This window comes from Symphalangus syndactylus, chromosome 11 (genome assembly GCF_028878055.3).
Source record: "Symphalangus syndactylus isolate Jambi chromosome 11, NHGRI_mSymSyn1-v2.1_pri, whole genome shotgun sequence".
NCBI lineage: Eukaryota > Metazoa > Chordata > Mammalia > Primates > Hylobatidae > Symphalangus > Symphalangus syndactylus.
The window spans coordinates 119,557,605-119,574,544 of record NC_072433.2 but is presented as its reverse complement, the minus strand read 5'-3'; the positions used below and the strand labels follow the sequence as shown (position 1 = coordinate 119,574,544).

Genomic DNA, 16,940 nt, shown 5'->3' with positions numbered 1-16,940 from the left:
GAAAAATATGCCAAAATGGAGTCCAACCAAAAATTAAAACAATTTGAGTAGAGAATATGATGCAAACAAAATAATAAATACTGTATTTCAAAATACTTGCCATCAGTTGGTTGGCAGTTTTTGCTTCCCCTTCTTGTCTCTCTCTCACAAGTTTGTGAAAATTTTTTATCTGTCTTTCACTGAATGGTCCACGCTCAAAGCCATCCAATTCTAGCTGTGTTGCCAAAGACTGAATTAATGAATCTCTAGTTCGGATATGTTCTTGATGGCGATCTGCTTGTAGCTGTAGACGACCTTTAAAAAAAAAAAAAACCTCATAACTTTTTTTTCAACTGGTGCTTAAAAAGTTGAGATAGCTGTAGATTCACATGAGTTATAAAAAATAATGCAGTGTGTCTCCTGTACATTTTGCCCAATTTTCCCCAATGATAACATTTTGCAAAACTGCAGTAAAGTATCACAACCAGGATACTGATAATGATATAATTCGTCAATCTTATTCAAATTTCCCCAATGTTATTTGTACCCCTGAGCATGTGTGTGTGTATTAAGTTCTATATAATTTTATCACCTGTGTAGGTTCAGATATCCACAATGGCAGTCAAGATACTGAACAGTTCCAACACTACAAGAACTCTCTTTTTGTTCCAATCATAACCATACCCAGCTCCCTCCTGTCCTTTCTCTTACCCAGTATCCCTGGCAACCACTAATTTCTCCACTACTTCTAAAATTTTGACATTATAAAAATGTTATATAAATGGAAACATACTGTGTACAGCCTTTTAAGATTGGCTTTTCACTCAGCATAAGTCCTTGGAGATTCTTCATTCATACAGAAAATGTATACTATCATAGTAGGAACAACGACCAAATAAACATTTTGTCCTACCCTGTTCAACAAGCAGTTCTGATTTTTCTTGATTGAGAAGCCTAGATTCTTTATTTAGTTTTTCCAGTTCACGATGACAGTCTACCAATTTCCTTTCTTTCTCCCTTACTGTTCTCTGGTGATTATGATATAAGTCATTTAGTTGCTCATCAGTCCCTTGAAAAACCTGTGTAACACCAAAATAAAAAGCTTTAACGTACAAACATAAGAAAATATGATCACTTTGAGGTAACAAATATAAACCAAACCTTATTCAATATCCTTCATTTTAACATATACACAGAAGTAACAAGATCTGTATTTGTTTTTTTACAATGTGGATGGCAAAATGGATTCAAATAAAGTTCATTACAATAATCCCAAAATTTTGAAGCAGAACAAAATTCTACCACCACAAACCTTCTCCATTTTCTCTTCCAGTTCACTATTATCTTTCTCCATTTGCTTCTTTCGGCTATCCAAGGCTTTAATTTCATTGTCAAGTCTCATTATTTTAGAGAGATTATGTTCAATTTCTTTTAGACGATTCTGAAAATAAAGAAACATTACATAAATAAAACTCACTATCGCTTACACGGCTGATAGATGAAGACAAGTAAGATACTCCAGGTCCAGGCATTTAGTAAAAGTGATCTCATTTAAGGCTAACAATAACACTGTAGAGCGGGCCTAGAGAAACTGAAGTTCAGAGACATTAAGCAACTTGGCCCAAGTCCTCACAGCTAGTAGAGAGAAGCAGGAATTAAATTCCACTTCTAACTCCAAAGACTATTCCCTCTCCTCAGTACCTGCCACAAAAGTCATTATTCATTCATTGGGCATTTAGAGTTACTTAGTCCTTAAAAAGGTAACTATTTAATGTATTTTTTTTTAAGTCAGCACTACTGAGAGGGCTAGAAATTCATGGTGAGTTACCAATGCATTCTGAGCCTATAGGCAAATTTACATGAAGAGTATACTTTAATCCAAAGCTTGCTCAACCACAGAGGACTCTGAGCAAGTGAAGTACAAGAAAGGAGCTCAGTGGCCTGCTCTGAGGCTCGCTTCCAGAGACAGCTGGTTGCCTCATCTCCTAGGAATACTGGGATCTGGTTTGGGGCATTCTCTTATTGGATGATGCTGGGGATATTCTTCTAGTGTTTGCCTCTATGATTCCAAAACTGACCAACTCTTCTTCTAAGACATTTTTAGAACCTACTTTTATTATTTCAAATGCAGAGACAAGGTCTTGCTATGTCGCCCTGGCTGGAGTGGCTATTCACAGGTGCAATAACAGTGCAATACAACTTGAACTCCTGGGCTCAAGTGTTCCTCCCACCTCAGCCTCCAAGTAGCTGGGACTATAAGTATGTACCACCATGCCCAGCAGAACCTAATTTTAAACTAACATATTAAGTTACTGGAATGCTTAGACAGCAATTGCAAACTTTCATAATTGCACCAAAATGCATCCTTAACTTTAACATAATTTATTAAAATTATACTAATAGTATAGCTTGTGATTTGTATATGAACGTAAACAGCCTAAAAACAGAAACTTTGTTTACTTTGTTCCCTATTGTACTCCCAGAACATGCAGTAGGTGTTCAATGTTAGCTAAATGAAAGAGAGATTTGAAAAAAATAATTTTACCAAGAACAACAGTCACAGGTATCACTGATTGAATGTCTGCTATGTTCCAGACAGTGTACTAAGTGCTGCTATAAATTCTCTCTAATCCTCACAAAAGTATATACTAAGCAGGAAATTCAAAGGACTTAACTGACTTGTACAAAACTGTATAGTTAAGATTGGGAGATAAGATGACAATAAGATTAGGAGGCAGGGTATCATAATGACTAGGCTCTGGGTGCTAGAAGTGGACATTTGTATGTAAGAAAGTAAACCTCAACTTTTACCTCGTATCATATTAAGATTCTGAAATGAAGCATATACTTAATTATAAGAACTCAAACTATAAAACTTTTAGAGGAAAACATTGAAGAATATTTTTGTAACACTGGGTCAGACAAAGACTTCCTAAATATGAAACAAAAAGCATAAACCATAAGAGAAAAAAGTTGATAAACTGTACCTGATCAAAATTTAAAACTCCTGTCCTCTGAAAAGCAGTTAAGAAATATCTGCAAAACCAGTATCTGATAAAGGGCTTGCATCCAGAACATATTTAGAACTCTCTGCCTGGCACTGTAGCTCACACCTGTAATCCCAGCACTTTGGGAGACTGAGGCAGGCTGACTGCTTGAGCCCAGAAGTTTGAGACCAGTCTGGGTAACCTGGTGAGACCTTGCCTTTACAAAAAAATTAAAAAACATTAGCCGGGTATGGTGGTGTGCGCCTGTAGTCCCAGCTACGCGGGAGGCTGAGGTGGAAGGATCACTTGAGCCTGGGAGTCAGAGGTTGCAGTGAGCCAAGATCACACCACTGCACTCTGGCCTGGGTGAGACAGCGAGACCCTGTCTCAAAAAAAAGAAAAAAAAAAAAAAAGAACTCTCACAGCTCAGTAATAAAATGACCAATAAATAAATAATATTGAAAAATAGGCAAAAGATTTTTACATTTTACTAACGAAGCTAACGAAGATATTCAGGTGGCAAATAAATACATGAAAAGATGCACAAAATCAATAATCAATTGACTGATCAACTAGGAAAACACAAATTAAAAATATAAAGAAATACAACCTCACAATGAGATACTACCACACCCCTACTATTATGGCTAAAATGAAAAAGACTGACAGTCCTAAGTGGGGATGAGAATGCAGAGCAATTACATTCCCATAAATTGTTGGTAAATTGTTGGTAGGACTATGAAGTGGTACCAGATGGTACAGCCATCTGGTAACGTACAAGGTTAAACATATATTTACCATACAACCTAGCAACCCCATTCCTAAAGTTATCCAAAGACCTGTATACAAACGTTTATAGCAGTTTTATCTGTAATAGCACAAAGCTGAAAACAACTTTTTTTATATTTTCTTATTATACGTTAAGTTCTAGGGTACATGTGCACAACACGCAGGTTTGTTACATATGTATACATGTGCCATGCTGGTGTGCTGCACCCATTAACTCATCATTTACATTAGGGGTATCTCCTAATGCTATGCCTCCTGCCTCCCCCCACCCCACAACGGGCCCCGGTGTGTGATGTTCCCCTTCCCGTGTCCAAGTGTTCTCATTGTTCAATTCCCACCTATGAGTGAGAACATGCGGTGTTTGGTTTTTGGTTCTTGAGGTAGTTTGCTGAGAATGATGGTTTCCAGCTTCATTCGTGTCCCTACAAAGGACATGAACTCATTTTTTATGACTGCATAGTATTCCATAGTGTATATGTGCCACATTTTCTTAATCCAGTCTATCATCGTTGGACATCTGGGTTGGTTCTAAGTCTTTGCTATTGTTAGTAGTGCTGCAATAAACATACATGTGCATGTGTCTTTATAGCAGCATGATTTATATTCCTTTGGGTATATACCCAGTAATGGGATGGCTGGGTCAAATGGTATTTCTATTTCTAGATCCTTGAGGAACCACCACACTGACAAATGGGATCTAATTAAACTAAAGAGCTTCTGCACAGCAAAAGAACCTACCATCAGAGTGAATAGGCAACCTACAGAATGGGAGAAAAATTTTGCAATCTACTCATCCGACAAAGGGCTAGTATCCAGAATCTACAAAGAACTCAAACAAACTTACAAGAAAAAAACAAACAACCCCATTAAAAAGTGGGCGAAGGATATGAACAGACACTTCTCAAAAGAAGACATTTATGCAGTCAACAGACACGTGAAAAAAAGCTCATCATCACTGGCCATCAGAGAAATGCAAATCAAAACCACAATGAGATATAATCTCACACCAGTTAGAATGGCCATCATTAAAAAGTCAGGAAACAACAGGTGCTGGAGAGGATGTGGAGAAATAGGAACACTTTTACACTGTTAGTGGGATTGTAAACTAGTTCAACCAAAAACAACTTAATGTCCATCAGCCACAGAATGGATGAGGAAAAAACTTACAATATATTCATACAATGGAAGGAATGCTCCTCCACAATAAAAAGGAATGAATTGCCAGGCACAGTGGTTCATGCCTGTAATCCCAGCACTGTGGGAGGCCAAGGTGGGCAGATCACCTGAGGTTGGGAGTTCGAGACCAGCCTGACCAACATGGAGAAACCCCGTCTCTAATAAAAATACAAAAAAAATTAGCTGGGTGTGGTGGCACATGCCTGTAATCCCAGCTACTCGGGAGGCTGAGGTAGGATAATTGCTTGAACCTGGGAGACGGAGGTTACAGTGAGTCGAGATCACGCCATTGCACTCCAGCCTGGGCAACAAAAGCGAAACTCCGTCTCAAACAAAGAAAAAAAAAGGAATGAATCACTCACACATGCAGCAATATAGATAAATCCTAGACACAAAAGCCTGCATACTGTATGATTCTATGTATGTGCCACTCTCTGGAAAAGGCAAAACTATAATGACAGACAACAAATTAGTGGTTACTATGGATGGGAGCAGGGGGAGAGGACTGACTGCAAGGACTTTGAGAGAACTTTTTGGAGTGATTGAAATATTCTACATCTTCATTGTAGTGATGGTTATGCTACTGTATGCATATGTCCTAACTCATAGAATTTATACTCTAAAAAGGGTAGATTTTACCATATATATATTATACCTTCATAAACTTGACTTAAAAAGAAAAAAAGTATAAACTCAGGAATCAGAGGACTCAAATCCTACCTTTAACCCTTATTTCCACTGTGAATACCTGTACCTCAGTTTTCTTGCCTATACAACCTCACAGAGTTACTATGGGGTTTACATTATACATTTTGAAGCACTTGGATTAGTGTTAGGCAGTAAACATTCAATTAATGAGACCATTTGCACCACTTGTGAAAAAAATTCTGTACTCAGAAAATACCTTTTGAGTAGAGTCTAACAAATATAACTGGATGGACACTTAAGAGCAATAAATACTAACAGCTCTACTATGATACTCTACAAAGTGCTCAGTTTCTTTCCATCAGTGTTTTCACTGCCTCTTGGTAGCACAAACATTACCATAATCATCTGGGCTTGGATCTTTCATGACATCTCTACCTGCTTCATTCCTTAAATCCAGCCAGTCACCAGATCCCCTGAATTCCTTCTTTGACATCTGTGTTTTGGTTCTAATCTCAGAGCACAAAACATAGGTTCTATCCCCAGAGTACACACCTAGTAAAAGGAGCTAGGACAAGCAGGCAGACAACAATAACAAAAACAGCCAAGGGTTTAAAGCTTAGGTGCCAGTGTGAATGAGATAAAAAAATAGAGCAGCTGGGCTATCAAGTATAGAAGGACCATGAACGTGAGTGCAGGAAAAAAAAATTAGAAACATATTCCTCTAGCAATTCCCATTTAAGGCAAGAAAGGAAAACAGATCTAAGTAGGCCAAAAAAAGAAGACAGGATATGGTGGGATGGTAATAAAGTAGTTTATGAGAGAGCGAGAGGTCCTGAACATAAAGGGAATCAGTAAAAATGGGAAAGGATGCATTCTAGTGCATGGTTGAAAGGACGTAGTCTTTTCTGGGAAGGTGATTTGATCCAAACTTTAATTGGGTTCTATGAAGGGAAGAATCTTCACATGTCAGAGCTAAAAAAAGGACTTTGGAAGTCATCTACTTAATAAACATTTATTGAACCACCTGCTATGTGCCAGGCACTAGGCTCCAGGCTCTGAGGATACCGAGAATATTAAACTCAAGGAGAATTACTCACAATTAAACACAAACAAGTAAATAAATACCTCAACCTCTGCTACGGCCTTGGTTAGAATCTTGGCACCACTCACTAAATCCTAGGTATTATCATTTAGCCCTAACTTAACATCATTTCCAATATAAATGCTTCATTTCAACAATATGGATTTCCTTGACAGTGTTCAAAGACAGCTTGGATTTTACTGTCTCTATGTCTCCAATGACTTACTCATTTATGATCAAAAAAGTCATGGCCAAATTCAGTACTGTAAAATCCTCTCTGGCTACCTCAGATAGAAATTCTCTTTCTTTATCCTCAGAGCTCCTACAGGTCTTGTTTTTTTTCTGCCTTACCATTACATGTGCTTGTCATCTCTCCAACCAAGACGCTCCTCAAGAAAATAAAATGTGGAGTGGGAAAGGGGCAAAGAAGGAAAAAAAAAGGAAATCTGTTCCGATATCTTGGTAATTACCACGGGACCCACACAGAGTTATCAGGACAACTCATCTTAAAATATAACATACTCTTCCACTCTTCTGTCTATTGAACTAAGTCTGAAATCCATTAGCTTTGTATAATCTGACCCCAATTCATATTGACCATTTACTCCTTTTATATTAATTTTCTTAACCCAGACTCTTCCTCTCACAATCCTGTTCTGATTAAGCTTGTAAAGGTAAATATACACATACATACAAGTGAACGTTTGTATACACATATATATTGTATATATGCAGTTAAAAAAAGTTGCAGGTAAAATATACTCTGGAAGGTCAGAGATGAGAAATGGAAGACTATGTTTTACTTTTCGCCTAATATCCTTTTATAACTTTTTCACTGGGGGCACATATTACTTTTAAAAGAAAAGTCAAGATAAATACAAACATTTCCAGGAGCGGTGGCTCACGCCTGTAATCTCAGCACTTTGGGAGGCCAAGGCAGGCGGATCACTTGAGGTCGGGAGTTCAAGACCAGCCTGACCAACATGGAGAAACCCCGTCTCTATTAAAATACAAAAAATTAGCCGGGCATAGTGGCGCATGCCTGTAATCCCAGCTACTCCGGAGGCTAAGCGGGAGAATTGCTTGAACCTGGGAGGCAGAGGTTCCAGTGAGCCGAGATCGTGCCACTGCACGCCAGCCTGGGCAACAAGAGCAAAACTCCATCTCAAAAATAAATAAATAAATACAAACATATGTAAAATGTCTTCTAGTTTGCTGACTTGATTTCTTCCCATTCTTCAAGGCCCACCTCAGCCCTACCTCCTCCCAGAAGCCCTTGCAATATATTTCTATGCATGGCCATCATTAAAAATATATGTATTTTCTACTTCACGATTCAAAGATCTATACTGGTATTTACAGGTGAGTTTTTTAAAAACCAAATCAATAAATTTTTAAATGACTTTAAAAAATCTACTATCTAAAACATAGCAAATAGCCATTTTTAAGAATGCTCTTACTTATTTAGACTATGAATACCTTAAGGACAGGGGTGCTGTTGTAGTCCTCTTTGTACTCAAGCACAGTATACCCTGGTACAAAGAAGACACCCAATAATGCTTATTAAATGAATGAATGGAATTTCCTGTAGGCCTTTCTTATAAATCACAGGGTTTAGAAAGGTATACTCATTTGCAAATATATCAACATGTTATGGATCAATTCCAAATTCTGTGCAATTTTTGAATGTTTCAAAAACATTCTGCAAATTTTAAAAATTCTCTAGAAAGATCTGTCAATTTAAAAAAATCTTAATACAGAACTGTAAGGTTGGGTAATGATATTGCTATTTAACACCTAGTGATTGACACTACTAATTTAGTGTGATGTTACAAATTTGTTTTCTTTCAAATCCAAGCTCTTTGAGCAATTTAAAGACTAATATAGACCTAAAACATTAGCTCCCTGATAATTCAAGAAATATACAAGCCATTCAGTTTCATATACAAATAAGGGGAGAATGCTATAGTAAAAAAAGGACTATCTCTTTAGTATACAAGAAATTAACTACTGTACATCACTGTGACTTTAGTTAATAACAATATATAATTGCTAAGAGAGTTGATTTTAAGTGTTCTCACCATAAAAAAATTGAAGTAATGCACGTTAAATAGCTTGATTTAGCCATTCCACAATGTATACTTGTATCAAAACATCATGCTGTATACCATAAAGATATATAATTTTTGTCAATTAAAAATAAAATCAAGTTACCTTCAATGGATCAAGTTCATTCTCATAGGATTTGACAATCTCCTTTGAAGATGTTAACTGGGCTTCCTTACTTGTAATCTGATCACGAATCTCACAAGCTTTTTCCTTATATTGCTTCAGATATTTTAGTTCCATTTGATATTCTTTTACTTTCTGACCTTGTGTCTGACGTACCTGCCGAAGTGTTTCCAAGGCTTTAATGTATCTTTGAAGATATGAAACAAAAATCAAATTTCTGGCAAAGTAAATTATGGTATAGATTCATACAGTGGGATATTATGCTGTCACTAAGATTACAGTTACAATGAGTTTTTAATAAATTGTAAAATGCCTATGACACAATGGTAAGTGAAAAAAATTACATTTATGCTGTCAATCAGGTAAATAAATATACACACAGAAAGACAAGTGAAAGAAAATATGCCCAATGGTTGCTGCTAGGTGAGAGGTAGTAACTGATGAACTTTCTGCTTTTTAAATTTTTTCTGTTAAAAAGAAGCATCCAAATTGCAAACACAGTTCAATAACTTAATGGACTACAAAGTCTATTTAAGGGTTACAAACCTTGTTGCTGAAAAAATCTCATCAAACTTTTGCTTCAAAGCCTTTCCTTCACTTAAAGGCCAATTAGAATCTTCTTGATGACAGAAAATGACATTATTTAGCACAGCCTTGGAAACCCCAAGAGAACTGATCATTTCTCGGTCAATTTCTGCACACTTAGAGCTTAGACTGACCTTTTCACCATGCCTACAGAAAATGAAAATCAAGAACATATGTAAAATAACCTTCAGTGTATCTATTCTATTGCTTAATCAATTCATACTGCACTTCTTAAAAAAAAAAAGAAAAAAAAAGGCCCTTCACCTATCCCATTAGAAATGGCTTCATCATGCTAAAAAATGTAACTCTTAAACTATTTAACAGTTCACAGATGAAAAGATATGTAAAACAAAGTACTTCAGGAAAGGAAGCCAGAAGTTATTTTTTACATATTTGGACTTTTAAATATAATAATTTAGAATATTTAGAGATAATATATAGAGTATTAACTGTCTTAAAAATAAGAGACAAAGAATAAAACAAAACATGATGATCAATAGCAGACAGGCAAAGGTAAGTTAAAAACATCTTAGAACGGGGTTCTTTCTTCAGTAACAGACTGCTCCGGTGAGCAGAGGCAATATCTGTCTTTACTGTTTTTTATACATTTCAATTTGTATTTTGAAAATATTACACTGGGCCAGGCACGGTGGCTCATGTCTGTAATCCCAGCAATTTGGGAGGCTGAGGTGAACAGATCACCTGAGGTCAGGAGTTTGAGACCAGCCAGACTAACATGGTGAAACCCTGTCTCTATTAAAAATACAAAAAAATTAGCCAGGTGTGGTGGTGGGCACCTGTAATCCCAGCTCCTTGGGAGGCTGAGGCAAGAGAATCCTTTGAACCCGGCGAGGAGGAGGTTACAGTGAGCTGAGATCGCATCATTGCACTCCAGCCTGGGAAACAAGAGCGAAACTCTGTCTCAAAAAAAAAAAAAAAGAAAGAAAATATTATACCGAATATATTAAGAATGCTTTGTAGAGGGCTAGAAGAAACACAGATAAATCAATAGGTTATCACATGAGGTCATGGAAAGACAATGGTAGCTTGGACTAGGACTAGAATGGTTGTTGTAGAGATGGGAACAGATTCAAGAGACATTTAGATTAAATCCGTAGGTCTTAGTAACAGACTGGATATGGAAGGCAAAGACATATCAAGACTTAGTTTCTTGGTTTTTGTCACTGGATGGATAGTGGTATCATTCACCAAGGTGAGGTATACCATAAGACCAAGTTGTTGGAGGTTTTTTAAGGGGGGAGGTCAAAGAGAAAGGACTGTGAGTTTGGTTTTGGAAATGTTGAATCTAAGTTGTCTTTGAAACAACTGAAAAAAATCAGAGATGGGGCCGGGCGCAGTGGCTCACGCCTGTAATCCCAGCACTTTGGGAGGCTGAGGTGGGCGACGACAAGGTCAAGAGATCAAGACCATTCTGGCTAACATGGTGAAACCCCATCTCTACTAAAAGTACAAAAATTAGCCAGGCATGGTGGTGCACACCTGTAGTCCCAGCTACTCGGGAGGCTGAGGCAGGAGAATCACTTGAACCCAGGAGGCAGAGGTTGCAGTGAGCTGAGATTTCACCACTGCACTCCAGCCTGAGTGACAGACAGAGTGAGACTCCATCTCAAAAAAAAAAAAAAAATCAGAAATGGGTAAATAGGTCTGGGTAAATGGGTCTGGAAACAGAGGTCTGGTTTGGAGATATGATATAAATCTGTGAGTCATCTATGAACACAGAGTAGTTTGAGCAATGGTTAAGAATGTGATTACCTAGGAAGAAAATACAGAGCAAAAAAAAGGAGAAGATACAGGACTGAGCCTAATGAGACTTCCAACATTTATTGATGGGGTGAATGAAGTAGTATGTAGCTGTGATAGAAAGACAGAACAGTATTGTATCATGGAGGTCTAGAAAAAGAAATTTTCAAAAAAGAGGTGATAAACTAGCATTTACTCAGCTATGGTACATGGAACAATGGTCCTCTTAAGATGTCCACATTTTAATCCCTTGAATTTGTGAATGTTACATTGCACAGCAAAAGAGAATTAAGATTACAGATGGAATTAGGGTGTTAATCATTTGACCTTAAAATAGATTATCCTGTATTATTTGGATGGGGCAAATGTAATCATATGGGTCCTTTAATGTGAGAGAGGAAGGCAGAAGAAGAGAGAAGAAGGGGTCACAGTGATCTGATATGAGAAGAACTCTGCCCACTATTGCTTGCTTTGAAGACAGAGTAAGAGGGCATGATCTAAAAAATATGGGTGGCCTCTAAAAGACAGAAAGAACAAGGAAATATATTCTCCCTTAGACAGCCTCCAAAGGAACGTAACCCTGCTAACATCTTGATTTTAGCCCAGTGAGACCCAATTCAGACTTCTAAACTCCATAAGTGTAAGATAATAAATTTGTATTGTTTATGTCACTAAGTTTGTGGTTTGTTATAGCAGTCATAAAAGACTAATATATGAACTTTTACTACATATTAAGCATTTTATATGCATTAACTCAACCTTGACAACATCTAAGATATGTACAGTGATAATGAATGCCTATTTTACAAATGAAATATACAGAGGCACACTCTTAGGTCTACTTTGTATAGCAGCAGCATTACCCTAATTAAAAACAGAGTTATTAGTAACTTCAGTCAGAGGTGCTTCAAAGTACGAATGGGACTGCAATTGGAGTGAAGAGGAGGTGAAGAAATGGAGACAGTATCAACAACTCTTTTGAGAAGACTCGCTATAAAGGAGAAGAAGGAGACAGGTAGTAACTGGAGTGGAATGAAATCCCAGGGTATGAGAGATACTTGAGTGTGTTAAAATGGCAATGATGAAAACCTGCTTGAGAAGCCAGTATAGTGCCTCTAGCGCATAGAAGATGTGCATTATTGGTTAAATAAAGGAATTATTTAATTAGTTAAATAAAAGGGAGGAGAAGAAGCTGAACAGTCAAGTAATTTGCTCAACAAAGACAGAGACTTGAATCTAAGGTAGTCTAATCCCCAAATCCATATCCATTAGAAAATGATACCTGCCTCTAACAGAATGATAATTGCTGAAAGGAACAATTTATCATTCTTTCCTACTTGTCTGCTTCTCATCTCACCCATTCTTAAACATGACACTAGAATTTTTTACTCATTCAACCTGTATTTGAGTGATTATGTGCTTTCAATTCAGCAACTGTTCAGAAATTACTCAAGAGAATGGAACATAACCCTAAGTCTTTAGTGGGATCATTCTATTTGGCTGACAAATAGTATCCACAAAAAATCAAATGTTGATAGTGGAGGAGGCTGTGTGTGCATGGGGGTAGGAAGAAAATGGAAGCTCAGTACTTTCTGCCTAATTTTGCTATAAACCCAAAACTGCTCTAAAAAAATAAAGTCTAAAGTCTATTAAAAAAATTTAATATGCTCCCCTAAAGTAGTAGAAAACAACCATCAACTTACAGACCTAAAAGACTGAAATGAACAGAAATTCAAATATCATATAAACACCTACTTTGTTCTAGTAATGACTCCTTCCAGAGTTTTAAATTCTGTCTTTTTGCTTTTCTGAGTACACACCATAGATCTTTGTACAGCTATAAGTTCTCCATTGACATCACGAAATTGCAGACGAATCTGGGCTCTCACATCTGTTTCTTGAGCAACCTTTGAAGGAAAACAGAGAAAAAACTTATGTTACTTTAATAAGCACCAGTGTTGGTTCTGAGAGAAAAGGCATAAGCACTCTTACCCAAAATGAGGGAACAAAAAGAAAAACATCCAAAATGAGTGACATTTTTACATGCTACCCAAAATACAGAACACTGTTTAATTTACAAAAATGATATATTATCTACCTCCTTTATTCAGCATCATTAGATCAGGTATGCAGATTTTTCAAATAAATGAATTTTATCTCTGTAAGCATCAAAAATGTTTTTTATCATTAAAAATCACAAGTTTATAGAAAGGCAGAATGATTCAGTTTGTCTTTGTCTCCACCCAAATCTCATCTTGAATTTCCACGTTGCAGGAGGTACCCAGATGAAGGTAATTGAAGCATGGGTACAGGTCTTTCCCATGGTGTTCTTCTGACAGTAAGTCTCATGAGACCTGATGGTTTCATAAGAAGGAGTTTCCCTGCACAAGCTCTCTTTGCCTGCTGCTGTCCATGTAAGATGTGACTTGTGCCTCCTTGCCTTCCACCATGATTGTGAGGCCTCCCAAGCCACGTGGAACTGTAAGTCCATTAAACTTCTTTCTTTTGTAAATTGTCCAGTCTCAGGTGTATCTTTATTAGCAGAGTGAAAACGGACTCACACAGTAAATTGGTACCAGGAGTGGATTGCTGCTGAAAAGTTATCTGAAAATGTGGAAGCGACTTTGGAACTGGGTAACAGGCAGAGGATGGAACAGTTTGGAAGGCTCAGAAGACAGGAAAATGTGGGAAAGTTTGGAACTCCCTAGAGATTTGTTGAATAGTGTTGACCAAAATGCTGATGAGGATATGGACAATGAAATCCAGGTTCAGGTGGCCTCAGATGGAGATAAGGAACTTGTTGGGAACTGGAGCAAAGGTGACTCTTATTATGTTTTAGCAAAGAAACTGGCAGCATTTTGCCCCTGCCCTAGAAATGTGTGGACCTTTGAACTTGAGAGAGATGATTTAGGGTATCTGGTGAAAGAAATTTCTAAGCAGTAAAGCATTCAAGAGGTGACTTGGGTGCTGTTAAAGGGATTCAGTAATAAAAGGGAAACAGCATCAAAGTTTGGAAAATTTGCAGCCTGACAATGTGATAGAAAATAAAATCCCATTTTCTGAGGAAGAATTCAAGACAGCTGCACAAATTTGCATAAGTAATGAGGAACCAAATGTTAATTACCAAGACAATAAGGAAAATGTCTCCAGGGGCATGTCAGAGACCTTTGCCACAGCCCCTCCCATCACAAGCCCAGAGGTTTAGGAAGAAAAATAGTTTCGTGGGCGAGGCCCAGGGTACCTCTGCTGTGTGCAGTCTAGGGACTTGGTGCCCTGTGTCCCAGCCGCAACTAAAACAAGCCAAGGTACAGCTTGGGCTGTTGCTTCAAAGGGTGGAAGCCCCAAGCCTTGGCAGCTTCCATGTGGTGTTGAGCCTGCAGGTGCACAGAAGTCAAGAACTGAGGTTTGGGAACCTCTGCCTAGATTTCAGAGGATGTATGGAAACACCTGGATGCCCAGGCAGAAGTTTGCTGCAGGGGCAGGGCCCTCATGGAAAACCTCTGCTAGGCCAATATGGAAGGGAAATGTGGGGTTGGAACCCCACAGAGTTCCTATGGAGGGGACTGCCTAGTGAAGCTATGAGAAGACAGCCACTGTCCTCCAGACTGGTAGATTCCACAGAATAATAGATCCACTGACAGCTTGCACGTGCACGTGAAAAAGCCGCAGGCACTCAACACCAGCCTGTGAAAACAGCCAGGAGTGCATCTGAAAAAGCTGCAGGCACTCAACACCAGCCTGTGAAAAAAGCCAGGAGTGGAGCTGCCCAAGGCCATGGGAGCCCACCTCTTGCATCAGAGTGACCTGGATGTGAGACATGGAGTCAAAGGAGATCATTCTGGAGCTTTAAGATACACCTGCCCCACTGAATTTCGGACTTGCATGGGGCCTGTTGCCCCTCTGTTTTGGCCAATTTCTCCCATTTGGAATGGCTGTATTTGCCCAATGCCTGTACCCCCATTGTATCTAAGAAGTAACTAACTTGCTTTTGAGTTTACAGGCACATAGGCAGAAGGGACTTGCCTTATCTTGGATAAGACTCTGGACTGTGGACTTCTGAATTAATGCTGAAATAAGACTTTGGGGGACTGTTGGGAAAGCATGATTGGTTTTGAAATGTGAGGACATGAGATTTGGAAAGGGCCAGGGGTAGAATCATATGGTTGGGCTGTGTCTCCACCCAAATCTCATCTTGAATTCCCATGTGTTGTGGGACAAACCAGGTGGGAGATAATTGAATCACAGGGGCAGGTCTTTCCTGTGCTGTTCTCCTGATAGTTAAGTCTCATGAGATCTGATGGTTATTATAAGGAGGAATTTTCCTGCACAAGCTCTCTTATTTGCCATCATGTGAGACATGGCTTTCACCTTCCACCATGATTGTGAGGCCTCCCCAGCGACATGGAACTGTAAGTCCATTAAATCTCTTTCTTTTGTAAATTGCCCAGTCTCAGGTATGTCTTTAACAGCAGTGTGAAAATGGAGTCATACATAGAACTACAGTATACATAGCTTTCCTGCCCCCCCCCCCCGAAACCACATGAGAGTAAGTTGCTGATCTGACGTCCCAACACCAGTTTTTCCTACAAAAAAAGGACATTTTCAACAACAAAAATCAGGAAACTGATACTGATATATTACTACCACATGGTCCACAAATCCCATTCAAGTTTTGCCAGTTGTTCCAATATGTAATAAGTTACCATTAACTCAGCTGTGGCATATAAAATAATGGTTCTCCAAAGATGTCCACATTCCAATCCCTTGAATTTGTGAATGTTACATTACACAGCAAAAGAGAATTAACATAAAAGATGGAACTGGGGTGTCAATCACTTCACTTTAAAATAGAAAGATTACCCTGGATTATTTGAATGAGGCAAAGTATCCACAAAAAGTTAGATGCTGATAGTAGAGGAGGCTGTGTGTGTACGGGCAGGGAATACACGGAAACTGTACTTTCTGCTCAATTTTGCTATAAACCCAAAGCTGATCTACAAAATAAAGTTTAAAGTCTGTTGAAAAACATTTAATATGCTCTCTTAAAGTAGTAGAAAACGACCATCATCTTATAAGACCTAAAAGACCAACAATGAACAGACATTCAAATATCATATAAACACCTATTTTTTCTGATGTCTTCTTATATTAATATGGTCACTTCAGCATTGTTTTCATTAGTTGGCACAGTATATTTTTTCCATCCTTTTGTTTTTAACCCATCTGTACTATTATATATAAAAACATTGTTATTCCTTTTACTTTATTTAGGGTTTTTTGGTTATTGTCCTCCATTTTTCTCATGTTTTTATTTATATCTATGAACATAGTTATAAGATTTATAATAAGATTTTAAGGTTATCTACTAATTCTATCACCTATTCATCCCTAGGGTAGTTCTGTGGATGCCTTCCTCACTCAGTCCTACCTAATGGCTTTTGGACTGAATTAATCAGCAAAGAGTAACTATCCCTCCATTAGTTATGCTGAGAGTTTTTATCATTAATGAGTATTAAATTGAAAAGCTTTTTCTGTATCTATTGATGCTCATATGATTTTTCTTCTTTATTCTGTCACTGTGGCAAATTATACTGATTTTTTTTTTCTTTTTCTACAGCCTAATTCACTTGACCTAGTATGTCCTTTAGAACGAAAGGATCCAGTTCAGAATTACACTTTGTATTTGGTGGTTATGTCTCTTT

General features: G+C 37.9%; 1 protein-coding gene across 7 annotated transcripts in view; it reads right to left on the bottom strand.

Moving 5' to 3' along the window:
- Positions 1-16,940, bottom strand: part of RAD50 (RAD50 double strand break repair protein) — a 97,326-nt gene that overhangs the window by 62,961 nt on the left and 17,425 nt on the right. For all 7 annotated transcript variants that reach the window (XR_010114322.1, XR_010114323.1, XM_063612407.1 and 4 more), the window contains exons 3-8: positions 12,994-13,145; positions 9,439-9,624; positions 8,875-9,079; positions 1,292-1,420; positions 893-1,058; positions 101-294 (exon numbers count right to left, since the gene is read on the bottom strand). Coding sequence is in view for 5 of the 7 variants with exons in the window: in XM_063612404.1 (XP_063468474.1) it covers positions 101-294; positions 893-1,058; positions 1,292-1,420; positions 8,875-9,079; positions 9,439-9,624; positions 12,994-13,145 (1,032 nt within the window). In the remaining 2 variants the exon portion in view is untranslated. The remainder of the gene's footprint in view (positions 1-100; positions 295-892; positions 1,059-1,291; positions 1,421-8,874; positions 9,080-9,438; positions 9,625-12,993; positions 13,146-16,940) is intronic.